This window comes from Berghia stephanieae, chromosome 2 (assembly GCF_034508935.2).
Source record: "Berghia stephanieae isolate SIO BIC M18660-M18661 chromosome 2, UCSD_Bste_1.3, whole genome shotgun sequence".
NCBI lineage: Eukaryota > Metazoa > Mollusca > Gastropoda > Nudibranchia > Aeolidiidae > Berghia > Berghia stephanieae.
This window is the reverse complement of record NC_088361.1, coordinates 75,509,045-75,536,847: the sequence shown is the minus strand read 5'-3', so window position 1 is coordinate 75,536,847 and position 27,803 is coordinate 75,509,045. Positions and strand designations below refer to the sequence as shown.

General features: G+C 33.8%; 3 protein-coding genes across 3 annotated transcripts in view; all 3 read right to left on the bottom strand.

Annotated features, from left to right (window-relative positions):
- The window catches only part of LOC144965539 (peptidyl-prolyl cis-trans isomerase FKBP8-like), a 184,352-nt gene that overhangs the window by 97,980 nt on the left and 58,569 nt on the right, over window positions 1-27,803 (bottom strand). The window lies entirely within an intron of this gene.
- On the bottom strand, window positions 228-26,223 carry LOC144965538 (N(6)-adenine-specific methyltransferase METTL4-like). Its single transcript, XM_078900955.1, has 11 exons — window positions 26,200-26,223; window positions 25,222-25,384; window positions 23,671-23,795; window positions 22,873-22,917; window positions 22,337-22,547; window positions 19,981-20,157; window positions 18,883-18,952; window positions 17,291-17,465; window positions 11,491-11,785; window positions 10,557-10,648; window positions 228-440 (listed from the first exon to the last, which is right to left on the bottom strand). The coding sequence occupies exons 2-11, from the start codon at window positions 25,361-25,363 to the stop codon at window positions 396-398; spliced, it is 1,377 nt and encodes a 458-aa protein (XP_078757081.1). The 5' UTR covers window positions 25,364-25,384; window positions 26,200-26,223; the 3' UTR covers window positions 228-395.
- LOC144965537 (uncharacterized) lies at window positions 3,184-9,388 on the bottom strand. Its single transcript, XM_078900954.1, has 2 exons — window positions 6,581-9,388; window positions 3,184-6,187 (listed from the first exon to the last, which is right to left on the bottom strand). The coding sequence occupies exon 2, from the start codon at window positions 4,757-4,759 to the stop codon at window positions 4,046-4,048; it is 714 nt and encodes a 237-aa protein (XP_078757080.1). The 5' UTR covers window positions 4,760-6,187; window positions 6,581-9,388; the 3' UTR covers window positions 3,184-4,045.

Here is a 27,803-nt window from a genome sequence, read left to right as displayed (position 1 = left end):
CTCTCAGAGTGGTTCTATATATAAAAAATCATTCTTCATTATAAGAAGATTCATTGTACCGTACAAAATGTCATGCTTTTACCAGCATTCGCACATTTTGCATGCTATTTGGTTCTAACGGTCTCCTCTATAACAAATGAGTAATAGATAAACATATAATTGGTTTTCTCACAACTGCTTACTGCAACAAACTAGACCATTAAGTAATTCAGCGGAAAAACACAAAATAAATAAAATGCATTATCATTTTATTATTGAAAGAAATATGAGTGAGTATAGCAGTTGAAATCCATTCTTTTGGGGGAAAAACAGTATGAAACAAAGTCACATTGACAAAGATAATTGTACAAGGTGAAAAATAAAGTATTCTTGGATGATGATCTTTCATGGTTTGCTTAGCTGACTTTTTCATAGTAATCAATGTGCTGATGCCTTAGAACCTGGAAAGAAAAAGAAATACGAAAAAAAGTGTTAAATGCAAACAAAAAAAACAATATACAGTTGACTCCGCTTAATCGCACACCTTTGGGAGTTCAGGTTAGTGTGTCGATTAAGCGTTTGCGATTAAGCGGAGAAGCTAAAATGAACATCTAAGCACCAGCTTTCATGTGCCATTCATGTAGGACCTTCACTCCTGAGTTTTCTATGGGCTTGAGACCCTCACGTTCTGGGCATGACCTCATTAGAATGTATGTTTTTTATTTATTTATTTGGGTTTTTTTCCCTTTTAAAAAATCTTTTCTTTTTCATGTTTTATCGACATCAAAATGTAAAATTATTGTTTGTTAGAATAGTAATCGTGAAGCGTTGATTGCTTTCTATTCTGTGCAAGGTGTTTATAAAATGTCATCTCCAATCTCGCCAATGTAAATCATCTGTCAAGCATTCTTCTTGGATGAAGTGGCCTAGTTTTTCTACCACATCCAAGTTTTTCAGTGTTTGTCAGGGGTCGTCACATTCAGATGACTCATCCTCATCATTATCTAGGCATTGTCTTTTGTGTGGCTGAATGGAGTACAGTGGTTCCTGAGATGTCAGTTCATCGCTGATGGGTATATTGTTGTCCATTGTTAAGAATTGATCGAATGCTTTGGCCGAAAAGTTGTGTGGAACGGGAACAGCGTCGTTGATTTCATATGGCTGTTGGTTGTCACTCCAATCAAGGTGTAGCTTTTAAGTGGAGATGCTGTGTGATTAAGCAGAGCGATTATATATAAAAAATCCCGATTTTTGGGAATGTGTAGCGTATAAGCGGAGTGTGCGATTAACCAATGTGCGATTAAGCGGAGTGAACTGTACTTCAATATCATTTTATTTCTAACTCTATTTCTAGAGGAGAACCCGCAATATTTGGTGGGAAATAAAGGCTATTACAAACAGATACTCATCTATTTTACTTATTATACTACCATATTGTGGAAATTAACAAAGATTGAGATGAATCTTTATAGTTCTACATAGATAACTGATTAGAACTATGTTATATGTAAGGATTTGACAGCACTTGCAACACATTTAGGTCATATCAGCGCCTGTAAAAAAAGAATAAAATGGGATAGTAAAAAGTTCTAGAATTATAATTGAAGCAACCAAGAAAAGGAGAGACAAGGGGGAATTAGTTCAAATAGGGAACAGATGTAGATTCAAAAAACACACTATCAGTGTACTTGATTTGAGATCACTAAATGTCACATCCAGACACAAGCACAGGTCTCTGCCAAAAGGGACTCAATTCATACACATGTAAAAGGAAAAATAATACAGTGCATAACAGAGAGATGATTTACAAGGAAAAAAATATCATCTCCCAAAACAAACTATACATTTGAGTTTCCCTCCCAGCCAAAGGTATATGGCCAGGACTAAACCAAGTAATCTCATTCCAAGACAAAGACAGAAAGCAAATTGGAAAACAGATAGAGGGGGATAGAAGACACAGTAAGTGCCTCCCCACCCAGAGTTTCCTTATTTCAAATGAACTAAAGGTCCAAAACCTAATGGTAGTGTTAGTGATTGTAGTGATGGTGGTAGTGAGGATGATGTGGTGGTGGTGGTTGTAGTTGTGGTGGTAATGATGATGAAGATGATGATGATATGGCGGTGGTAGTTGTAGTTGTAGTGGTAGTGATGATGATGTTTGGTTGTGGTTGTAGTAGTAGTAGTGCGAATGATGATGATGTGCTGGTGGTGGTGGTTGTAGTAGTAGTAGTGGTAGTGATGATGATGTGGTGGGGTGATTGTAGTAGCAGCGATAGTGATGATGATGTTGTGGTGTTGGTGTACTAGCCGTGGTGGTGATAATGATGTGGTGTTGGTGGTTGTAGTAGTAGTGGCAGTGATAACGATGTGGTGGTGGTAGTTGTAATAGTAGAGGTAGTGATGATGATGATGTGGTGGTGGTTGTAGTAGTATTAGTGGTAGTGATGATGATGATGATTGTTATGGTGTATTGTTATTATTGAGTTATTGTCCTTTGCAATAACTAATAATTTACTTCCATGAATAATACACTTAATTACATTTAGTTATTTCTAAATAATGTCACAATTGAATATATTAATAGAATACATTATATTCGTATCATTAGTTAACTAAACTTGTGCATTGACGTTATATTACGTAACGTAAATTTCTGTTTATGTATATTTCTATACTGCATGTTTAATATTACTAAGTCTGTGATATATATGATTTAAAGAACTTGAATAAATCAACTTGATGATTGGCAACCAAGGACTGTCTTCCCTGTCAGTTATTTTATGCACTGCGCTTGGTACATAACAATGATGATGATGATGATGGTGTCGTAGCATAGTGATAATGATGTGGTGTTGGTGGTTGTAGTAGTAGAGGTAGTGATGATGATGTGGTGGTGGTTGTAGTAGTAGTGGTAGTGATGATGATGTGGTGGTGGCTGTAAAAGTAGTGGTAGTGATGATGATGATGTGGTGGTGGTGGTTGCAGTAATAGTGGTAGTGATGATGTGGTGATGGTGGTTGTAGTAGTAGTGGCAGTGATGATGATGTGGTGGTTGGAGGGTGAGGAAAGAGGGGGGGGGGGGGGGGGGGGGAGGGTATCCTTGAAACAATTTGAAATCAACTGAAGTTGCCCATAACCCAGAATTTTTTGCTTCAGACCAAACTTTTTCCCGGTGAAACCGGTGTTGTGGCATAACTGCAGAGATGATAAGCCTTGATCGCACGCAAACAAAATGGAAGACTGTTAAAAAAAAAACTGTTAAAAGCTTGGTAGCCTGTTAGTCCGTTTGCTTAGTGGAGTCCGTTTGCTTAGTGGAAAAATTGTGCAAATCGTGTAACCAGCATGAAATTTTCACACAAAGTGCAGAATTTTATGACGATTTCGAAAAAAGGTGGCTCCAAGTTGAGAAATTGTTGGAACCAAGAGTTATTGCCCTTTAAAGGTGACAAAATACATTTTTTCAATTATTTCTTTTTTTTTTTTTGGCAAAAAATTACGGTTTTTAAAAATATTTTATAATAATGTGGTTATTTTGGTATTCCGTTGCGTACTTTGGACTCACAAATTATTTTTCCATCTGAATTTTATTGAAATATATAAGAAAATAGGAAAAATTCAATAGGGATTTTTCAGGAAATTAAAAAAAATATATCTCTCCACCTGGAAGCTGTTTAAATAGTTTAGAATCTGACATAGTTTGAAATGCCGCGCATTTTAAAAACATTTTAAATAAAAAATCAAGCAATCTTAATTTCATTTTGAAAAAAAAACAATAATAGACAATTCAACTACCAAGGCAAGTACCCCCTCTCCTCCCAACACCCATGTACAATCACTCGCAAACATAAGAGTACAGTGTATTTCTATCATATAGAAAATAAAACGTTTAAATTTAGATAAATTGTACAATACATATTTATTCATGATGCATTGCACCATTTAAAACATTTTTTCTGTCTGTCCTACATATTTAACAGCAGAATTATTGGAGAATTACCTCCCTTTTTAATTACATAGTTTGTTGAAAACATACAATTGGAAAAGGTGTTTAAAGTCAATTTTTGTCTCAAGAACATTGACCATTGCAGGCATATAACAGAGTACACGTAAGAGATGCCTTAACACAATTGCATCTTTTGGAGCATCCCTTTGATGAACAGATACATTTTATCAGATTTTGTGAGGCATGTGCAAGGTCAGTCAAAGTGGACCACTTTGGTATCCTATCTTTAGCAAGTGAGCGTTTCCATACATAACCAGCATGGTAAACTGCTCGTTTTAAATGCTGTTTGTGAGCTTCACGAGTTGGTGGCATATTGCCTGGAAGGCATAACTTTTTTTGTAAAAATTCATTGGCAGCAGATAAGTTGGTTGCTCTGTCAAACAACAGACAAATCTCTGGATGATGTTGAAATATATGTTCCTTAGAGGGTTGATTAGCAAGAGCTTTAAGTGATTCTGTAACATCGTCAAATGCGGCCCAAACTGACCATGCTATTTTATTTCCCTTCCCTGCAAATGAGCTGACACTGTCACACCCTGTAAAGACATGGAAGAAGGATATAGCCAGAGATTTTTCAGGACCCAGGGATTCAACAATTGAGTGGATAGGTATCAGTCTTCTATGTTTCCCTGAACCGTAGTTGACAAACACCTTTTCCATTCCCAATGCAGCAAACTGTGATATCAGAATGATATCTAAGTCCACATCTAAGTCAACTGTTCGTGTAACCCCAGATTTGAAGTTACACTCGCTTCCATTCTTTAACTGAAGTGCCATTCTGGGGTCATCCTCTTCTTGAGTACAAGGGTACAGCGATTGCAATGAATCTTCTACGTCTGTAATAGATGTGTAAATGTTCTCACCTGTAGTGCAAACACCAAGCTTCCCTAGTGTTTTCCTTGTTGATACTTTTGAGGATAAGAAACAGAACAGTTGTGCCTACTTTGTTGGTTGAAGATTTTATGTTATCCTTGACGTAGACGTCAAATACAAAGGCCACTTGATTAAATATTTTCAACTGGGTGTTTATATAATGAATAAATACACCAGAAGCACCTCCAAAGGTTTTACAGTTTCCTTCAGGAGAGAGCATATGAATGAGAGCTGCTCCGTCATACACACAAAGTTGAAATGAATCAGGACAGTCATCAAAAATCGTTGACTGAGGAAGACACTGAATAATGTCAGACTTTTGACATGAACGGAGCCTTCCGAATTCTGACAGGGAAGCTGGGTAAGGGTGGTTTTCATGTTAAAAAAACTCTTCTAAATTTCTATCTCTATTCTGGCAAGAAATAAACAGTCTTGAGAACAAATGACAATCCTGCTTTAGACACGCAATTTTCTCTTTCTGTTTTGATGATTTCTTTGAGGAACTTGCATGGAAGATGGGAAGATAATTATTTTTGATAGGGTCATGGATTGTAGCTTCAATTGTGTTTAACCTTTGCTTATAATAAGTCTGAAAGCTTTGCCTTCCAATTGTGTATGCTTCCATGACATACAAGGCCGATTCCTTTGACATTACTTGGCGAGTGTGTGTAATGTTATTAGTCTATCCTCTTCTTCCTCAAATGGGTTTCCAAAGGTCTCCATTTGACCAGTAAAATCTGTAATATATTGTATGAAGCGTCTCTTATTTGCAGGAGTGTCCTCACAGTGACATTAATTTCCATTATCTTGATGATGTCAAGATTTCTCTCACAACTTTCTGTCAGAGATACAATTTCGGGACCTGCAACCATCAAGTTTAGTAGAGCAGATTCTTTATCAAAAATACCTATAGCTCCACCATCTGACTTGATCAGTTTGTTATTTTGCTCATGTAGCTGATCATCTGACCCGCAGGAAAATGCTCTGTTTGTTTTTGTAGATACAAAATGCCCATCCATGAATTCTTTGAAGTTGGCAGGGTGCATAGTTTCAAGGACATCAAGAGAATGAAGGAACACAGGGACCCAATGTGCATAATTTGTCTTGTCCAATACAAATAGGCAGGGACATAATAAGTGTCTTTAATAGAATTTAACTTGGTTGCTTTTTTAGGGTTTGTAAGAGGAGAATTTTCAATGATTTCTTGACAAAACAGGCACTTCGACCAGTCAATTTCAGGGGAAGCTTGATCGAGTCTTGGAACATTGTTCAATTTTTTACAGTCGACAAAGGTTGTCTGCCGCTTCTTTCCTCCTGCCATTTCAGCGCATTCTAGGAAGGAAATAAAAATAAAACAAAACCCCATTACATACTAAAGAGACAATATTTAAAATTATTTCCTACAAAAGTGTGAATTACATAGTTTATCAAGTTACAGAAAATGTTACCATCTTAAGGCGATATAGGGTAGCTTGAGAGCTGACAGAATGAACAAGTTTGTGTGCGTGCGAGTGTGTGTGTGTGTGTGTGTGTGTGTGTGCGTTTAGTCTAATATGAGAAAGATTAAACACATAATAGTTGACGGGGCTTGGATAGCTCAGTGGTAAGATTCTCTGCAAAACAACAATAACAAAACAACAACATCAACACACACACACAATCACACACACACACACACACACACACACACACACACACACACAAAGAACGCATACTTCCAAATACCTGTTAGAATGGAACTTTAGTCCTTGCAATCTTGACCATTCAACAAATCAAACTAGCATTCCCATTTGACGAGGTCCCCAGGCATGATGCTTATTAATTTTAAGGAAACAAAGGACTGTGGGGCTGGCAAGTAGAAATGTAACAAACAAGTCAATGCATTGTTTAAAAAAAAACAAACATGAACAAGCAAAAGGTATAGCAGTGTGTGTGGATATTATCGTGTATTGGTAGAATTGTGTGTGGAGATGTTCTTTTATTGATCAATTGAGTTAATAATAAATTAGTTATGTCTTTTTTTCTCGGGCAGCAGTATTGATAAACACCGTTATTCTATCATCAATCATCGACAGGCTAATCTATATCGAATCGAATCTAAAATGTTCTACATTTAGTACTGACATAACACATGCAACTTATATTATATTAAGATAGTAAAATATATTCAGTTACAAGCATGGGCCATAATAGTAATCTTACTTATTGCATCCAGGAGGCTTATTGTGTGTGTAGAATGATGTGACTGTGAATCAGCTTTGTTGTGACCCAATTCTTTTTTCACAACTCAACTCTTTTGTGAGATACTTATCACTGGCATTCGCATAAAGTAAACTAACATCATGATGATATAAGACATTTATATTAGATGAAAAAGATTGTTCCTTACCTTTTCAATTCTAGTTTGTTGACATCGTTCAAAAGACAAAACTCATTCTCTCAGTTATTTTTTTAAACAACACATGATGCCATTGTCGGTAGATTAAGCTGTTGTTATCTCGAAGGGAGGGGCGGTGACAGATGACAAAGCCTCATTTCGATTTAGCATTATTGTACTGTACACACTGGTAGAAAGAAACCTCTTTAACTGCTTTAAATGTATGTTTTTAGTCTCTTGATCTTTTTTTTTTTTTTTCGTTTACAGACGCTCAGACATCCTTGTACATACTTATTAAAGGATAGGTCGTCCTGACTCGTATTTTGTTGCACGGGCCGAAAAAGGACAATTTTATTGAGGTTTTTTCTGCGGCCAGGCAAAAAATCTACTTTAAAGTAATTAAAAGCTAGGTATTTGGTAAATAATAATGGAAAACATTAAAACAAAGATATCTCCACAATCAAAAGTTGATCAAGATATTCTTAATGGGTGAGAATGTTTTTTAAAAATACTTTTGTCATCGAGCGCCAAAACGTCACAATGTGTGCGTTTTCACTAGACTTTACAACACATTTTAAGGACTTTTCAATAAAAATTGTATTTGGAGACACCAATTTTTCAAATCTTCATAATTTTCTACACCAATGTGTGTACTTTGTTTGCTGGTTACAAAAAGTGCACAAAACGCAAGGAACGGGCCGCTAAGCGAACGGACTATGTTGGACATGTCAGAGGATATTAAAAGTAGAAAAACTTTAGCAACAGCTGCTTATAAAAACATGTATACCATATGGATTCGGCGCCAAAACATCTCCGAAACCCAACTCATCAAACTTTACAACGCTCTCGTCCTCCCAATCCTTACCTACAACAGCAGGACACGGGGCACCACACAAAAAGAATTGTATTCACTTCACACATTCCACTGAAAACTGCTTCGAAACCTTTTAGGCATCAAATGGAATGACAAAATTTCAAACGAGACCCTTTAAAAAAGGCTGCAAATGCCAACCACTAGACCTGTAAATGAGCTCTATAAAAATTGACTGAGACTGAAACTGAACCTCACTGAAACTCTGTATCGTATCAAAAAAATCCAAAGAATCGAGATGAATAGTAAACAGCAAGCTCACTTGAGTAAAACAATGGCAGAAAACTAATTTACATGGGAATTAATTAGGCTACTTACAATTGTTTCTTATAATTAGGTACCCACATCAGTGAAGAAACGGTCAACCAGTTTGTTTACAACGTGAGGCAATCGAGATGTGCTTGTAGCAATCATATAACTTTTGATTTGAAGGTGTCTTCATAACGCACTTCCGGCGTTCGCATTAAACTTTTTCATACTTTTCGGTTCTACCAAGTAAATTGGTCAATTTTGGCTTAGATGAAACAGTGAAATTTATCGCTAGGCGACTCAGTTAAAATTGGCTACCATTGGGATCACGACAGGTTTGGAAAGTGAAAAGATAATTTCACGAAGGCTGTGTGAAAATACACTGGGGTGTGTTCAGACATGGCAATTCTAAGAAGTGTCGCTTAGCCTTGGCAATATATCCATCGTCGGCCCTTGAGCTAAAAAAAAGCAACACTTCAATATCAGAAAGAACACAATTACCACTGAAACTCAATTATAATTGACAAATATACACGACTTGCAACACCTCAGGGAACTTGCACATGATAAAGCAGCATGGAAACAGCTCACCGCCACAATAATCGGGGATGGTCAAGCGGTATAACTTCCTGCAAATGGTGTTCATCATCATCATCATCATCATCATCATCATCATCATCATCATATATTCTAAATAACCATTTGAATCAATGGGCAATAGAATTACCCTTAATTTGGCCAACTTGATTGACGACAAGATTTTATCTACTCATTTCGCCAACTCTAGTTTTTGTTCCAGTTATTCTAGGAGAATTATTAAGCTAACTTTTCTTTCTTTATTCATTTTAGAATAATATAGTTTGTTTTTTTGTGTGTTTTTTTGTGAGCTTTTTTGTGTTTTTAAAAAAATAATTTATTATTTTTTAATTTTATTTATTTATTTAGTTTTATTATTTATTATTTTTTAATTTTATTTATTTATTATTTTTTAATTTTATTTATTTATTTAGTTTTATTATTTATTATTTTTTTAAAATTTAATTTATCTCTCTCCTTTATTTTAAATATTACTTGGAAACGCATCCTTCCACTCCCATTTTCCCACTTTCATTCTGTTTGTCTCTCTCTCTCTCTCTCTCTCTCTCTCTCTCTCTCTCTCTCTCTCTCTCTCTCTCTCTCATTCTTTTTTTTTTTTAATAGTAGGGCACCACTAATAACACGATAGCCTTCTAGTATTTTTTTATTTTATTTATTTATTTATTTAGTTTTATTATTTATTATTTTTTTAAAATTTAATTTATCTCTCTCCTTTATTTTAAATATTACTTGGAAACGCATCCTTCCACTCCCATTTTCCCACTTTCATTCTGTTTGTCTCTCTCTCTCTCTCTCTCTCTCTCTCATTCTTTTTTTTTTTAAATAGTAGGGGACCACTAATAACACTATAGCCTTCTAGTATTCTTCAATAACCCCCCCCCCCCCGTACCCCTACCTTATTCTTGAGAGAGATATATATATATATACATTTTTTTCTTCAGACATTATGTCGACTGAAGACGTGATCAAAAGCCACAGAAACCAACGTCTTGGCCATATAATGTGAGTGACAATTTATATTTTATATTAGCTCTAACCATCATTATCGAGCACTTTCGTACCTACGCGTACCCACCAACACTCATAAATATATGTATATATATAGTTTTTATATCATTCTCTCTCTCTCTCTCTCTTTCTCTCTCTCTCTCTCTCTCTCTCTCTCTCTTTCTCTCTCTCTCTCTCTCATGGAACAATGTTGATCCCCAACCCAATTTAAAAAAAAGAATAGATAAGGTAGATGAAGTAGACAAATGAAAAATAATGAAAATCAAAAGTGATAGAATCAGTTTTAGGATTGTTACTTTTTTCTAATTTACATTAATTAATGACATTGACAAGCATTTAACCCCAGGAACAAGGGTTAAAAGTGTTCACAGATAAGGAAAATCAAAGCCCAATTAAAAAAGGTTAAATTGCAATGTAAAAAAAAAAAAAAGAAAAACCACCGATTATGCATATTATAAAACATTTTTAAGGATGATACCCAACTTGGTCCACAATTCATTTTCTTAGAATTTTTCCTTGATAAGTTCTTATCATCTCTTGGATAGAAAAGCTTAAAACATGCAGACAAAATAAAGCATATTAAAATAAATAGTCCGCACCTCATTTCCCCAACTTGTCCATCCTGACGTGAGATTCCTGGCAAACATCTCCAGACACTTTGGGTGGGATGGGAGATACGGAGACAATACATCTGGGAAAAATAATAATTTAGTGTAATGAGTACCTGGCTATAAGCAGTGATAGGTATTTTGAAAGAGTCAGTATACACAATGTGCCTGACAGTCAACTAGTAACATATGAAATGGAAATTTCATTCCAATTGCCTGTTGGGTGCATAAAGCATTGTGAGTGAATTGAGCTTTGTGAATCCATAAAAAAGCTGTATATCAAAGAAAATATTTCCAAAATTTTATTGCAATCTTTTAATACTGATATGGTTTTTTTTTAATCATTATTTTTTCTGCTGTTTTTTATTTTTTTATTTCAAAGAGTCATGGAAAAAAATGAAAAGCTTTTGAATAAATACATGAACAAAATTCTCATCTCATTTCTCTCTTCAGTCTAGAAAAGGAAGATATTAAGAAATATCCCTGCTCTTTACAAAAATAAAATAGACTAGAAGCTTTAATTTAATTTGCCAAGACAGATAATGCTTCTGCTTTGTCAACAAAACATGAGGCTGTCCGAATTTAAAGACTGGCTGGAGACTTTGAGTGTGGAGATGTAGCCATACACTACAACTACTAACAAAACACGATGAATGAAACACTAAAGACAAATGAGAAATTAGAGGATTGCATTGTAAAGGCAAATCTAACATTTGCATCGCGTGTACTTTATAAGGTATTTTAATCAAACCATTTTCTTCATGAGTAAATTCACGTCTTGTATACCAGGTCTAAAATTTAGACAATATAGTTTTTTTTTATTAAACAATACTCAGAGATGTTTCCCTGCTAGCAGGTCCATAAATCTTGAAAATTGCAAATTACTTTTCCAGCATTACTTTCTGTCATAATACAGAACTCTTACCTGATAAGAATGGTTTCTTAGAATGGAGAGAGCATGGCACACTGATGAGGACAAAATCTTTAGGAATGGATGATTTCATCTCATATTGGGTTCCTTTTAAATTGTTTGCTTCTGTATGCTCTGTCATTGTTTTCTGAATATCCGACTCCACTGAAACATGCTGTGAGCATCCAATATCATTTGAGCACTCATCTACATGATGGCTTCTATCCATCATTTGCCCGATGACAAGCCTTTCATATGTCTTTTTATGAGGTGATCGAATATCACATACAGGCTCTCCACACTTAGTGACCTGAAAATACATTTAAAAATAAGTTTTATAATTATGAAATAAATAAACAATAGAGCGATGAATAGAATTAAGAACAATTTCAAACGCTAAGCATTTACAAAAACTCAGCTCCTATCACAATTGATTGAATGACCACAACAACATTCTAGTGCGTAGTTTGCCTAACTGGCAGATGTGGTGTTGTTTCTCTGCTAATTGTGTGATTTTTATAGATTTTTAAAACAAAAGTCTGGGATATCTGTCACAGTAAAGGTTGTTCACAATTATCTTATTAAATTTTATTTTATTAAGAACTGAATTCATCTCACTCCAGTTATATTTCGGTAGGCTTAGATAAACTTTACCTTCTAATATTAGATCGTCTTTCCTTTTATAGCCTTCCCTCGAATTAATTTCTAATTAGTGAATACTTTTCGTTCTACATTCTGTCACGTAGCCACTTATTATAAAAGCTGATAGGTCTAACATTCGACACTCACTTCTCTCCACAATCTTTGCCGGACGGCCAGTCGCTCTATTCCTTATATATATATACTGGAAGATTTTTATCTTTTGGGACTTTGTAGATATTATATCTACACCATTAAGACGCCGGAGCTTTTAACTTTGATTGTATAATCTTCAAGGATCAAACCCGAGCCCGCTGTCAATAACCCCTTACCAATTGCCTGGAAGTGGAATTTTACGAGCCCGAGCCTGGTATCAGACGAATATATCATCCAAGCCTGTCAACTGCCTGGAAACGTAAACTTACGAACCTGACATATTATCATAAGTTACGTAATATATTCACATCTCTATTTGTAACTGCCACGATCACTGTTTATCTCTTTTAATTAAATTTCATCATTATTTTTATTTCATTGTAAACAAATCGTTAATTGTTTTTCATTTATAGTAACTAGTAAATTCTGGGGCCTCATTCTACATATATCTTTATGCATAGTCGAGTAGCTCTTTACTCACTTGAGACCATGACAATATCTTTATACAGTCGTTTTAATAAAGTTCTATTCCATATTATGATATATATTTTATGAAAAAGAGGATTTTTAGATAAATTAAAATTTTAGTGGTGTAGATCCCAGTGTTCAAAGTATTTTATTAGACATTTACTGTTTACACTTATATTAAGATTTTTAGTCAAGATGTGCCATATCTATTTTTATCCGTATCACGACAACCTTCAGAATGGCATAGAATCATTTTGGTATCACAGTAACGATGACCGGCAGCTATGACTGAGTTGTGGTAGTTTGCGGAGGAAACAAAGAAAAATAAATATTCAAATTGGTCACAGAGCACATATTGTACATAACACACAACGGTGTCCAGTCATCGACACTCACAACAACATGCCAATAGCAAACAACACATCAACATCTCAATAAAATACAATGACAAAAGCTGATCATCACCCAAAAAATGCACTCTGGATAAGCAGGGATTTAAACCTACCTGATATCAATTGGGAACAAGAAAAAATTACCAGTTACCAATCAATACCCTTCATCTGTAAACCAAGCATTTATTAACAAAAATTACAAGATTTTGGCCATAGTCAAATCAACAAAAATCCAACAAGGGGTACAAATATCCTCGACTTATTTATCACAAATTGACCAAATATAATTGTCAAGTGTACAATCATTCCAGCAGAAACATGTCTATTTTGTGAAAACATAATTAATCAACATCTAGAAAGCACTGAGGACGTTTGGATTACCATCAATCACAAAAACAAAATGATGTCCAAACATATACCAATGAAAGCTCAACGAAATTCCACCAACCATGGATAAAAACTACTGTCAAAAGGTTATCTAGACGGAAACAAAAGGCGTGGAGCAGAGCCAGAAAATCCAACAGTAACAAAGACTGGTACAATTACACCCAACTGAAAAAATGAAATGGAAAGAGAGAGTAAAAGAGCCTATCATAATTATGTTAAGGAACTTGTGAGTGAAGATTCAAACAAAAAGCTTTGGAAATTTATAAAAAGTAGGAGTTGCGATTCGAATGGTATAGCACCCCTTGAGCATGATCATGTAATTACACTCTGATGCAAAGGAAAATGCAGACATACTTAACAATCAATTCTACTCTGTTTTTGCTCCCAAAACTCAAGCCAAAATTTCCACTCTACAACTACAAGGCGAAGAAAACGATAAAAACACTATGGTCCAAATTAATATGACAGTAGAGGGCATTTCCAAACCCCTCGCCACTCTAGATCCAAAGAAAGCATATGGCCCCGACAAAATACCATCCCATCTCTTAAAGGTTAATGAGAAACGAATTTGCACCTGCCCTCACACACTTGTTCAAACTCTCTCTTGAAACGGGAGACATACCAATTATTTGGAAGCACGCTCTTGTCCCACCCATCTACAAGGAATGTGATAGAAGCAGAGCTCAAAACTACTGTCCCATCTCATTAACTTTTAATAATAATAATAATAATAATAATAATAATAATAATAATAATAATAATAATAATAATAATAATAATAATAATAATAATAATAATGTATACTTTATTCATCCAAAAAAATGGAAATTCGTTTACAGACGTGGCATGCATAATAATGTATAAACACAAAGTTGAGAATGAATCTATGGCGACAATGTATACACACACACACACACACACACACACACATATATATATATATATATATATATATATATGCAAATGCACAAAAATATAAAAAATATACAACCAAGAACCAACAGCGACACTTTATATATTAATTTGATAAATTGAGATAGACCATACCTCTGGCCTCTAGTCCGAACTTGTGTGTGTATTTTAAAAATAGTATTTAATTTAAATCACAGTTGCGCGTTAAAAATTCGAACACCATGCGGCAAAAATGAATTAAGGTGACGTGTTGTCTTTGTTTTTATAGATATGAGGCGATGGCTCCTCATGGAGAACTTAATCTATTTGTGAAGGGGTGATTGCCATCCTTCATAACTTTCTCCATTTTACTTAGACAAAATCTCTTGAACAGTTCTTCCTCAATAACTGAATATCCCGAAACTTACAATATTTTTTGTGATGAACAGCACAGATTTAGAAAGCACCGGTCATATCAAACAAAACTCATATCAGGTCAAATTGATCTAGTGCTACTGGACTTTGCCAAGGCTTTCGACAAAGTCTGCATTCAGGACAAAACATGGGTGTCAGACAATACTTTTGAAACTAATAAACAATATGTAGCGGAAATCCTGATGGACTTATCTAAAGCTTTTAATTGTTAGGCTGCATGACATATTAATTAGCAAACTTTCGGCATATGGGGTTTCACAAAAATCTACAACATTAATTAAAAGTTATTTATCAAAAAGAAAACAAGTTAAAATTGGAGAAGTTCAGAGTCAGTGGGAAGAAGTTTCAAAGGGGGTGCCACAAGGATTAATTCTAGGTCCATTGCTTTTTAATATATTTATAAATGACATCAGAAATATTTTTATCTATAAAAGATTCAGTACTGTATTATTATAACACACTATCCTACAGCCATAAAGCTTTTAAAACTCTAGTTGATGTTCTTGAGCAGGAGAGCCAGATCCTTACTAATTGGTTTCATATAAATTGCATGAAGGCCAATCCAGACTAGTTTCAGGCTCTAGCTGTGGGCAAAAGAACGAAGAATAAGTTCCCACTATTTAATAGTGATTCAGTAACAATACCATGTGAAGACATGGTAAAGTTACTTGGAATTGATATTGACTACCAACTAAAATTTGACTTTCAAATCAAGGAATCATGCAGGAAGGCCTCTCAACAACTCAACGTGTTTTTTAAAAATAGGAAGACACTTCTCCTAACTAAATAAACTAACAATTTTCACAAGTGCATCTGAAATAACAGAATGGATTGGCTTTGAACCTCTGGAAAAGAGAAGAAAAATAGATAACATTAGAATGATCCACAAGATCTACTACATGAAGTCATGCCTTAAACTTCCAAACGACATCAAAGATATCAGCAAAAGAACGAGGGGACACGCAGCAAGAGTAGTTATCACAATATCAAAAACAGATGTCCACCAGTATTTGTTTTTCCCTTCCACTGCCCGACTGTGGAATAGCCTCCCCGATGAAATGGCTGAAAACGGTTGCCAACATGTCTTCATGCAGTTCCTAGAGCTCACATCCTGACTTTTTAATTTATATATTTTTTACTAGTATTATGTGCAGTGTTTTTTACAAGTTTATAATGTAATACACTACAAACTGTGGAGTGATCTTCGACAATATGGAGGTTTTCAATAGAAGAAGATTAAGAAGAGGAAGAAGAAGAAGACAACATACTGTTTAAAATAATGTTTGTTGTTCTTATGCTTATTTGGTGCTTGCGAAAACTTAAGTACATTTCAGCGCCAGTAAAAAGTGAAAGGAAAAAAAAGCAGATATTAAAAAATGTATAAATTTACACTTAAAAACACCAGAGAAAAGGTAAGGCAAAAAGGGACTGGTTCAAATAGAGAACAGATGTAGATTTCAAGAGCACAGGAAAAAAAAAAGTCTCATCCAGGCACAGGCACATGATCTCACTCAGAGGAACAAACTCATATGTTACATAATATTATATTCAAAGCAAAACTATAAAAGTGCATAACAGAGAGATGATTTACAAAGGAAAAAATATCATCTCCTAAAACTTATACTATACACCTGACTGTTTCCCTCTCAACCAAGGACTCTGAGCTGGGTCTCATCATTCCAAGGCAAAGACAGAAAGCAATCCAGAAAAGGAAATCAGATGAAGAGGGATAGAAGGCACAGCAAAAGTAATCTTCCCGCTCCCCATGGACTGACACCATCCAGTTAAAAATAAAATAAGCAGATCAGTATGTGCAAAATGGCCATCAGTTTTTTATAATCGTTATACAGCTAACTAGAAATGCATTTAAGGAATAGCCAACGGTTATATAATTATATAGGACATGCACTAAACCTTGCAAAACATGATTTTTTAAATCATCCAGGCTCATACAAAATGAAGAGTCCGTTAGATGACAATTTTAAGATATAAAACTTGCAGGTTTGTGCTGATTGCCACCAAAGAAAGTTTAACAATTTGGAAACACTATGAAATCACAACAAATTTGAATGGCAATTGTTAGTCTATAGCTGCTTTCATGGGTCTAAATACTTAATGCAATTAGTTTGAATAGAAACCAAGATCTAAAAGCAAAACACGTTTCCTTTGTGTATTTCCAGACACAGGGAATGAATATTGTAAACTTTTGTAAACTTTTCAGACCAAATTATAAGATGAGCAAATACTATATTTTTTTCCATAAATGTGTTTTGAATGAATAACCGTAAACTACTGCCTCATCATGCGGAAAAGCTCTCATGGTGATCTCTTACTTTGATATTTTTTTTTAATTTATGAAAAAAATCTTGTATCATAGAAAGCATAGTTTCATGAAAGGTGTTCTTGTGCACCTAGTCTGATTTTGTCAACAGTTCCTGTTAGAATACCTTCATCCAGTACCAGTCTGAAATCCATTGGACGTTCCAGGTCGGTAGCACAACGTCCTTGACATATGACAATATCCTCTCGTTGTTGGTAACCCATAAACATATCAAGCTCCCAGTCTTTGTTAATGAATGGAGAGGGAGGGAACAAAGCTCAGACTCATCAAAGGTGCAATAACTTTGAAAACAAAAAAATACAAACATAGGTTTTCAATAATCATACTGAACAGCAAACATAATTCACAAATAATAGGCTGTGATAAATTATCTGTGGTGCTACAAAAGCAGAGTAGTTTATTATTTGGTTATCAAATCCAAATATCTTTATAACTAGACTCTTGAGCTAAATGATAATTTGTAAATATTCAAAAAGGATAAACCAGATAACAATGAAGCAGGTTTACATGTAACTGTTTAATTACTGTTTCAAAATAATTAAAGATATTTGGTCTTTCGTTGTACCTAACTTGAAAATGATGTTTAGTTAAATTTGACTGCAACACATAACATACTGTTATCATGTGAAAGCCATTATCAGGTTTTCATACTAACAAATGCTTAAACCATCACGACAAATTTCTCATCTAACTGTGAAGCAATTGGTCTGCAATATTCCGTTCGGAAGTAAGATTATATTGTAACGGGTGATGACAACAACAACAACAAAAACATTAATAATAATAATAATAAAAATAATTATAATTATAATAATAATTATAATTATAATATCAATACACTTGTGTAGCATTTCCCATATTAAAACATTTGAAAGTGCTTTACATTTACAGAGTATAGACATTACTTGTTACAATGCAAAATAAACAATAGATTATTAACAGTAAAAATCACAACACTCAATCAAATTGAGTTGTATAAGAAATGAATAAAAATATTGCTTAAAAATTAAGACCATTTCAGTCCCGACTTCTAAAGGTTACCAACTCAAAATCCAATTTTGGTAAAAAAAAAAAAAGCCTGATCAACCATTGCTCCATGCTTACGTCCTCAGACAAAAACCTGTGAAAATTTATCATCTTTAAGGAAATGTCTAAAGACTGGGTTGTTCCGTAAGGCTTATTTTTTATGAAATAGACGTTGCTTAGATTTTGTTTTTGTATTCATGCTTATTATGTAGTGATTTTTTATTTTTTTATTTTATACGATTAACGGGGATGTTTAGGTGCCATATAAATTCATTATATATTCATTTATTTATTTATTCATTTATCATTATCATTATTATTATTATTATTATTATCATTATCATTATTATTATCATTATTATTTATTACTAAAATAAGAATATTTTTTGTGAATTCTTAAAAGACAACAAGCTTTTGTTATTTGGGTTTTTTTTTTTTTTTCAAGGAATTGTTGGAACAAAGGCTATTGTTAAATGATTTGGAATTTTCCATAGGTATTATTAAATGTGTAGATGGTAGATTATAAAAGATAGGGATTTGCCTTTTTCTTGTATTATGGATTCATAATCGCAATCCATAAAGCAAACATTGAATTTATTCAGTATTCATTTCCTGTTTTGCCCTACTCAATTGGTTAATAACATTAGATTCTTAGAGAAATATGTAACTTACCTTTTCTTTCGTTTGACAGATTTATTGTACCAAGGAGGATCTATGACAACCAGGTCATATCCACATGGAACTGGTCATTGAAATATGAAAGGAAATATCAGTTTCAAAATGTGATAAAATCGTACACTAATTATCTAAATAATGCATAGGTCTTTAAATTATTATGCATTTCAGGGCACAACCGCAAAACTACATTAACACCTCAAATATCATCCTGAAAAAACAGTTTCGACGTTATCTTTATACAACACTTTCCCTTACCTAAACCGCACTTTGCAGCCTATGTAACTTTAAGATACGGGACATAAGCCGTGCTTTCACAGTTAATCACATGAGGGAGTAAAGTAGCATTTCTACTTCCCCTCGGTGCCCAAACAGGGTGCTAAAAGCATATGAAGTGGAAAGGAAAATTATCTCCGAATGACCTGCTGCAGGATTGAAGCATTGTGAAGCGCATCGAGCATGGTGAATCATTGGAAATTCACCATTAAAATGTTCACAATTTTATATTTTCAATATGACTGACGATTCTTAAACTGTGAAAATAAAAAAATTTCATATTTCTGGTAATTTCTACTGTTAAAAGCTGTTAAAAAAAACAAACAAAAAAAACATATTGGTGTAAAAAAATTCAAGTAATCTTTCAGTTATATGTTTGTATGGCCTCTGCACAATGTGCTCTTATTTACAGGTCTGATAAACCAAATTGTTATGATCTCATTATTGTACAGGAAATACTCTCAAACCAACACATATTGTCCATTACAACAATGTTAAAATGAACCCATAATTGCATCCGGTTATCAGACCTGCAAATATGTACACATCGCTGAAGTAGCATCAAATGGGCAATATAAATTGCTTGATAGCCTTTGGAAAAACCTTATCTCTTCCCTCTCCCGCCCCCCCCCCCCCCCCCCCCCCTTCTCCAAGGTCTAATTATTGATCTTTTATGAGTGGAATGCTCTTCCAGTTCCAGTTGAGCTAGTGGAACCCTGAGATTGAGGTGGAGTGGGGGTGGGAGAGGTCGCAAACTTTAGATACACGACAATGTGTTTTCAGTCTTCTTTACAGTTAATACAGGACTTAAACACATACCTGTAAGAAATTTATAGAGTCCAGAGACAAGTTTAGAAAAAGATGACATGAGAAATCTTGATGATGCTGGTATCAAAAATGTGTCGTTTTCAATTCCAATTTTGATTCCAACTTGCCCTGAATTCTCTATAAGGTTATGAATGAATAAGGATGATCTGTGACTGTTTTTAGAGAACTCTGCCAAGAAAAAAAATGGATTAGATAATAAACGAATGCTTTATTAATAATAAGGATTAAAAGCAATGAAAGCAACAAATCACAAAATAAATTAATTAAATTATAAATATGCATAATTATTATATTTAGCACATTTTCACTAATCCACCTTGCTAAGCATTTTGCATGCATAATGCTTTCTTTATGACAAAATGTAATACAGTGCAGCCCATTTATAATGATATCTGTTATAGCTACATCCTCTCTGTAGAGACAAGGAGTCCAAATCCTATTTTTTTCCTATATATCATTAGCAATAAAAAAAAACTACCATAACACATTCATTTTAGTAAAAGCCCTGAATAGCTATATTGTTATATTGGGGATTCCCAAAAGCGTAACCAAGATCATCACGAACCAAGAGAAAATCAAACTGCATAGCATGGGTTTGAAAGTAGTAATCCTTCAGAGCCATTTGGCAAATCGGATCCAGACTTTATACCGGTTTCTGTAATGTGAAATAGACATTTGCAATTGCTAGCTACCCATTGGATAGGACACCAGTCTATCACAACATCTTTCCACCAGATCTAAAATTTACTCCGGAACAATTTTGATACCTGTACATGTGAAGTGAGTGCTATACCAATTGAGTTATCAGGACCATCACATGGGTTTGAACCACAGAGAAAAAAAACAAGCGACTGCTGATGTTGATACAACTGATGTGTTGTTCAAGCATGGTTGAGTGATCAACACACCAATATCATTTCCTATTATCATAGATCAAGTGAGATAATTGCAGGCAAGCTAAGAATGGTGAGTTTTCAAGCAAACAATGGCTGACTCTGTCGTTTCAAGAAGTGACATGGCACTATTTTCCGGAGTCTATTTCAGCTGAAGCAGCCACCATAAATGGCTGAAAATAGACAGCCATAGTTTAGTACATTACTCCCAGCCCCACTATTTTTAGTTGCTCCATTATAGCGACAACTATTTGTAGCAATAATGTTTTTGCAACCTCTGCCACAACCGTAAATTAACTTGAAGTGAGCCAGGCATCGAAAAATTGATTTGGAAGTCAAAATGATCAGAATGATGAAATTTTTTTCCTTAGTAGTTGAAAATAAAAACGCATTCATCATTCTCATGAAGAACATTAATTTAACTGGGATTTAATAAATAAGATTTCAATTTCAACTTTCAGTGACTAACTGATACATTTCAAACTAATGCCAAAAGGACACAGAGGACCACATTTCTGAAATCGATTTTTATTCACCATTTCAATATTTAAAAGTCGAATATCAACTCTTTTTTTTTTATTCCACTGTTCTCGCACAGATGGTTGAAAAGTTTTTAACCTTTATCTTACAGTTTAGAAATAAACTTATTTGGTGTTTCTTTTAGGTGAGGTCATAAACTCAGTGAGAATAGTCTATCATTTTCTAAATAAATTGTGTCCAAATCTGTTCTTGGTCAAACCTGATAATTATTATTTAAACATGATAGATTATATAAACAGAAAAATAAAGAAGAACCCCAACCCCCTCTCTCCCTCTGGCTTAGTGCAATCATTTAAGTCTGTCAGTCACACCAACTCAGACAATCTACTTCAATGTCTCTAAAACTAAATAATAAATTTAAGGCTTTGGTTTATCTGTATGAATTGGTGTACCAAAAATTAGTCACAATCAGAACCTCTTTTTGTTTCTACAGCACACAATTCATGTAAAATAGCATTAGATTTAAAACATCTCTATCGATTCATGTAACTTCAGTGGTTATAAAACATATCTTGAGGTCAAGCAGTGACCAATCAATCCTTGTCAAACCTAAGCCATTGCGTAAAATAGGTGAACAGTCTTTTCAATTTTCCGCCCCCCATTTTTGGAACTCTCTCCCGTCACACGTGAGATGCTCGGATTCGTTGACAATGTTCAAATCTCACTTAAAGTTTTATCTTTTTACGTCATAATGTTGCAATATTATTTTCATATTTTGTTGTTGTTAAATTGAATTCGTACCACGTTTCCTTCACACTTGTCTCACTGTAATATGTTTTGTTTTATATCACTGTAAAGCGCTTAGAGCCTGTGACAACGGGGTAAAGCGCTATATAAATGCCATTTATTATTATTATTATTATTATTATCTATTGATTAAATTTCTGAAAGGTATTTGGATAATATTTACCCACTTTCATTTAACGTCACTAGTTTTCCGTTTATTTCTGCATTTCCTTCCATTTCTTGAAACAATTCTCCACAACCCAGGTTCTTCGCTGACAATTTTGAGGCTTTGTTATTGTCATGAGTTTGAAGAAAACAGTTTCTTGAAGTTATAAATATGCTGTGTTCAGTTGCCTTAGAAATAAGGCTGGTAGACACCCGCTCAATCAACTCAGATACCTGTAACAGGTAGTAAAAAAATTGGAAATCAATTGGTTCTTTCCTCAAACAAAACAATTGACTCAACAAAACTGATAATTTCTCATTAAGCAAACTTAAAAGATAAAAATAACAGTGATTATATCATAGCGAAAATCTAAGTGGTTGTAATACCAACTGCACTGATATATACATTTTGGATTTCATTTTTGGTAAGATTTTGGGGTAAATATTGTGCTGATAAAAAAAAAAAGATATCACACATTAGATCAAAATTTAAAAACAAAGTAAATTGCAGGAAAAAACATAACCATTTTCCACCTTAACAAATAAGTAATTAACTTACTTTTTCATCTTCATCTGAGAGATGTGGTGGCTTTTTCTTCCTACGCTGAAATGAAACATCATTAAAAATTGAGAAAAAAATGGACAAGCAAGTCCTTTTAGAGCAATGTCCTCATCATATATCTATCCTAATACTAATACATAATTCCAATCAGTATTAATTTACAGTGGTTGAGAGAGGAATGGTTTGATGGTGCATGATAAAATATCTTGATGTAATATAAACTAGATGTAAAAGTAGTAGTAATAGTAGTGATCTGAAAAATTGCGTAACAACTGACAGATTTTTACAAATTCTGTGGAACCACGACAAATTGACAGAATATGTCTAACATTATTATTATCATTACTATTATCATTATTATTATTATTAATATTATTATTATTGTTATTATTATTATTATCATTATTATTATTATTATTATTATTATTATTATTATTATTATTATTATATTATTATTATTATTATCATTATTATTATTATTATTATTATTATTATTATTATTATTATTATTATTATTATTATTATTATTATTATCATTATTATTATTATTATTATTATTATTATTATTATTTTTATTATCATTATTATTATTATTATTATTATTATTATTATTATTATTATTATTATTATTATTATTATTATTATTATTATTATTATTATTATGAGCGAAAAACAATTAAATGTGCCAGTAAAAATTTGACTGCCAACCATTTCTTACTTATATGAAAAAGTAAGCGATTACAATTACAATTATATTTTTTCTTATTAAACAAACAATTTTATTAAAAATGTAACCTTCTTTTGTGCAGAAGTTTCCTTCTCAACACTTTGAGCAGTCTGTGAATGGCTCAACTCTGAGTCTTTTAATGATTCTCTCAGAATTCGTTGAGCTTGGCTTTCCATATAGAAGGGAGTGTAAACTGAAAAATATGAATTAACCATAATCAATTATGTGTGGTAATAAAGCTCAGCTCAGAAATATAGAAAAATATAAGAAATCTTAGGAAACGATGAGGCTGTTTAGTCAGAAGGCACCACCTTCATTTGCTCTCAAAAATCATGTTGCAAAGAGCTTTTTTTCTTGGTACAGTCCACTCCGGATAATCGCAACTCAGTAAATTGCAACTTTCGGTTAATCGCAACATTCCCCAAGAAACGGAATTAATTCTATATAAAAGTCACTGGTTAATTGCAACAAACTTCGGTTAATCGCAACAAATGTTCACCCTCAAAAGTTGTAAATTTAAGAAATCAATCTAACAAAATATCATGATTAAATTTCATCATGGAAGAAATTGTGATATGTTGAAAAATCAAGAGTGAGCGGGATTTAATGCTACAGTATTGTGTCGACACTTTATTAGAGAGACAAAAGAGGGGCTTTGCAGTATGGGTTTGTGATGTAATCTGTGGCCATTAGATAGGAGACGAGGGGGCTGGGTATAGTCTTTACAACAGGTAGACAATGACAGTTGTCAAGAGAGACTGAGCGATATGCTTTGTTTTTGGATTGACAATTGTGCATTGTGATCAATGAGTTTGGTGAGAGCTCTATTGTCTGAACTATTTGACTCTTACAAATGTTAAGAACAAAAGAATGAAAATGAATCCAATATGAATAAGACGTCGACTTGCATCAAAGCTGCTTTTGCTTGACAAATCTAGACAGGGCTTTTTTTTAATTCAATCATATTGCCCAGTCTGTGGTGGACTAAGAACAATGTTCACAACTGGTTTGTGTTTACCACTAATGTGTAAAATGTTGCAATAGTAGACTGGACACTCAGCTTCGGTTAATTGCAACTTCGGTTAATCGCAACATTTTCGCTGATCCCAAGGTGTTGCGATTATCCGGAGTTAACTGTAATATGCTGTTGCCAGTTATTTTTTAAGATATTGTAATAACTATTATTAGTATTAGCAAACTGATTTTAAATTCAAGAGTCTAAAAGTAGAAAGTATGAAGTTGATGTCACTCGGCTTTTTGTCATTGTTTTTAGACAACCAGAGAGTTGGATAGATCTCACTAAATTCCTTCTATTACACAAAAAACATTAAGCGTTCACATAATTCAATGTGTAGGTTGCATTGTATTGAAGCTGTGCATTTAGGTCAAATACTCACCAGTTCTACCTGCCAAATCAATCGTGACAACACACTAAAAACTATGTGTTATAGTCTGCTTGATAGAATATAGTGAGAACTGATCATCCAACTGGTAGTCTCAAAACAATAAAAATAATAAAGAGCAGAATGGCGTCGACTTCACCTATCCTTTTGGAGGCAGAACTGATTAGCACTTTGCTTAACCCTGTAGTATCAAAATAAAACATGATGAAATTTTACCTTCAAACAGTTCCTTCTTTATTTTGTAATTTACAAAGAGATGAGAGGAGAATTGATCTTGATTAATAGATGTTGAAACAGAGATCTTGAAATCTGAATGGTCAATAATTGCTCCACAAGAATCTTTGATAACCACAGCCATTTCTTCGACACTTGTGTTCCACTAGGGAGAGAAGGGGAGTGTTGAATAGACAGAGAACATTAAAATTGCGTGCTGATTACAAAAGGCAAAATGTCACATCAAATAATTGAGATTTTGATTTAAATTGAATTCCAAATGGAATCAAAGTGCCAAAATTGTGCCCTAAAATTTCACTCATTTCATTAAACAATTTGCACCACACCTTTCTAAAACATAAATGGTGATATTCATAAATTACAATATCTCAAGAGCAGAGATATATAGTCAAGAAGTATATTTATATATCATATTGTTTATCTCTGTGGTATGACACTTGCTTTCGGATCAGAAGGTCCTTGATTTGAGCCTTGCTCAGCGCATAGTTAGAGTCCTTGAAAAATGCTCTTTACTCACATTCTCTCACTATACTCAGTGTTGTCTTTCTCTGAAAAAAATGTAATATATATCGCCTAACAGCAGACCTGCCAAACTTTCCAAAATGAAAAGTGTATTCTAAGACCCGAAAAAAAATAAATTATTTTGGCCAAAATGTATATTTTTTAGCAAAAAAAGTGTATTTGTATTCTTTTTTGGTGTAATTTGGAAAAATGTGCAAAAATTGCACTGATGCACTACACAAAATTTATCATATCATTCAAACATCAATATCTAGTGATTAGATATATGCCTACCTTGTTACACAGCTTTGAGTAATCAGAAAAAAAAAAATAATGGATCAATGACACTTTGAACTGAAACATCAAACTGGCGTTGCCTTCTTTTTTCAACCAGCAAGAACCTTGTTAACCATCAAATTGGTTCATAGTCAACCAACCATGAAAATTTTCATTACCTACCTTTATTGATCCTCTTTTGTTTCTATAATTTGTTCATTCTGACCACAATTTTGGGGATATTGATGATGGCCGGGAATTTGTTTATTTCACAGAAGAATCCCTAGGCCTAGGTGTTGTTCGCCCAAAAAGCGACAACACCTGTTTTTTTCCTGTCTTCTTCATACAAAACAATACAATTCATTATCACACTTCCACAAAACTAGATCTAACAACATATTATTCGAATCAGAAATGAAAATAACTATCATAATAAGGAAGCAAAGATGGTGGAAAATTATCTAGCTCATATATGAATTTTAAGATACACCGATATTGGTGTGGATAGACAGCTCAGTGGGTTAGACCACCTTTAATTTTGTTCCTTTTAGCTGCACAGGCTCGAATCCTATTGCTCCCTTTTTCTTTAATTTTTAAAATTATTTTTATTGAGCGAGTCTATTCCTATCTCCTTTTTTGTTTGGTTTTGTTCTGTTTCTGAGCATGATTTTCTGAAAAACTGTTTACAGTAGACTCCGGATAAGACAATGCCCAGGGGAACAGGGAATAAAATCGACTTAACCGAAAATCAACTTAACCGGAGTGTAACCAAATGAGTAAAAATGCATGTGAACAAAGCAAGCCAATCTAGAATATGTCCTTTCATGTCGCGCTTTTAGCTGATGTTGCTTGGTCGCGTTGAATTGACCAGAGAAGTAGAGGTCCGTGGAGTGGTCAGAGGCTCCTACCCCCAATAGCCCCAAAGAGGAATCAGAATACATAAAAAGCGGAATTTGAGATCAAAAAGTGGAATCAACTTACTGTTACTGAAAATGTAATAGACAATCCAAAATTATTCAAATGATAAAATACAAAATGTGTAAAAATGTGCAAATTGTGTAAAGACTAAAAAAGGGGTCAAATAATAATAGAGGACACACAGGTCCTGCCAGTCTCAGAGCAAAGCATTGAATGGATGGATTTAACCTTGTCAGGACCATCCTCCCCCTCCCCTCAACACACACCTAATCAAACAAATGCGTGTGTCGGCGCACACACTCACACACATGTGGATAAATGTATAAAAGCGCAGAGTTTCAAAAAAGTGTCTATGTATAACCATCCATCGTTATTGGCAGACAGTGCCAATTTTCTTATTCTCAGACATGTCTGAGAATAATCACATTACAGTTTTTGCTTGTCTTATGTTGATTAATGTATCAAGTGTGTGATTATTATCATTATTATTAGCAGTCTAGTAGTAGTAGTTGTAGTAGTAGTAGTAGTCGTAGTCGTAGTAGTAGTAGTAGTAGTAGTAGTAGTAGTAGTAGTGGCAGGACTTCCTTAGTTTCACAGCACGTTTATTATATTACTTAAGCTTTTAGCCATCATGGACTTTCATTTAGCTGCAATGTCCAATAAATATTACTTTCTGAGATAAATTTGATCTGTAGAAATGGTGAGATTGTTTCTAATTTCAATAATAATTTGCTGAGTCGGTTGTCTTTTATGAGGTTGGAGGATTTTTTTTTCTACTATTAGGGTTAGTTATAAGTCTTATGACTCTACTGAGTTATCATTTGGTTTCATGGATTGTAACTGGTGGCAAACATTACATTTCATCTGTC

Coding starts and splice junctions, on each gene's coding strand:
- LOC144965537 (XM_078900954.1), bottom strand. CDS start 4,759: ATGGCACTTCAGTTAAAGAATGGAAGCGAGTGTAACTTCAAATCTGGG.
- LOC144965538 (XM_078900955.1), bottom strand. CDS start 25,363: ATGGCTGTGGTTATCAAAGATTCTTGTGGAGCAATTATTGACCATTCA. Junction 22,918..23,670: donor AAACTTCTGCACAAAAGAAG/GTTACATTTTTA, acceptor GTTTCATTTCAG/CGTAGGAAGAAAAAGCCACC. Junction 20,158..22,336: donor ACTAGTGACGTTAAATGAAA/GTGGGTAAATAT, acceptor TTTTCTTGGCAG/AGTTCTCTAAAAACAGTCAC.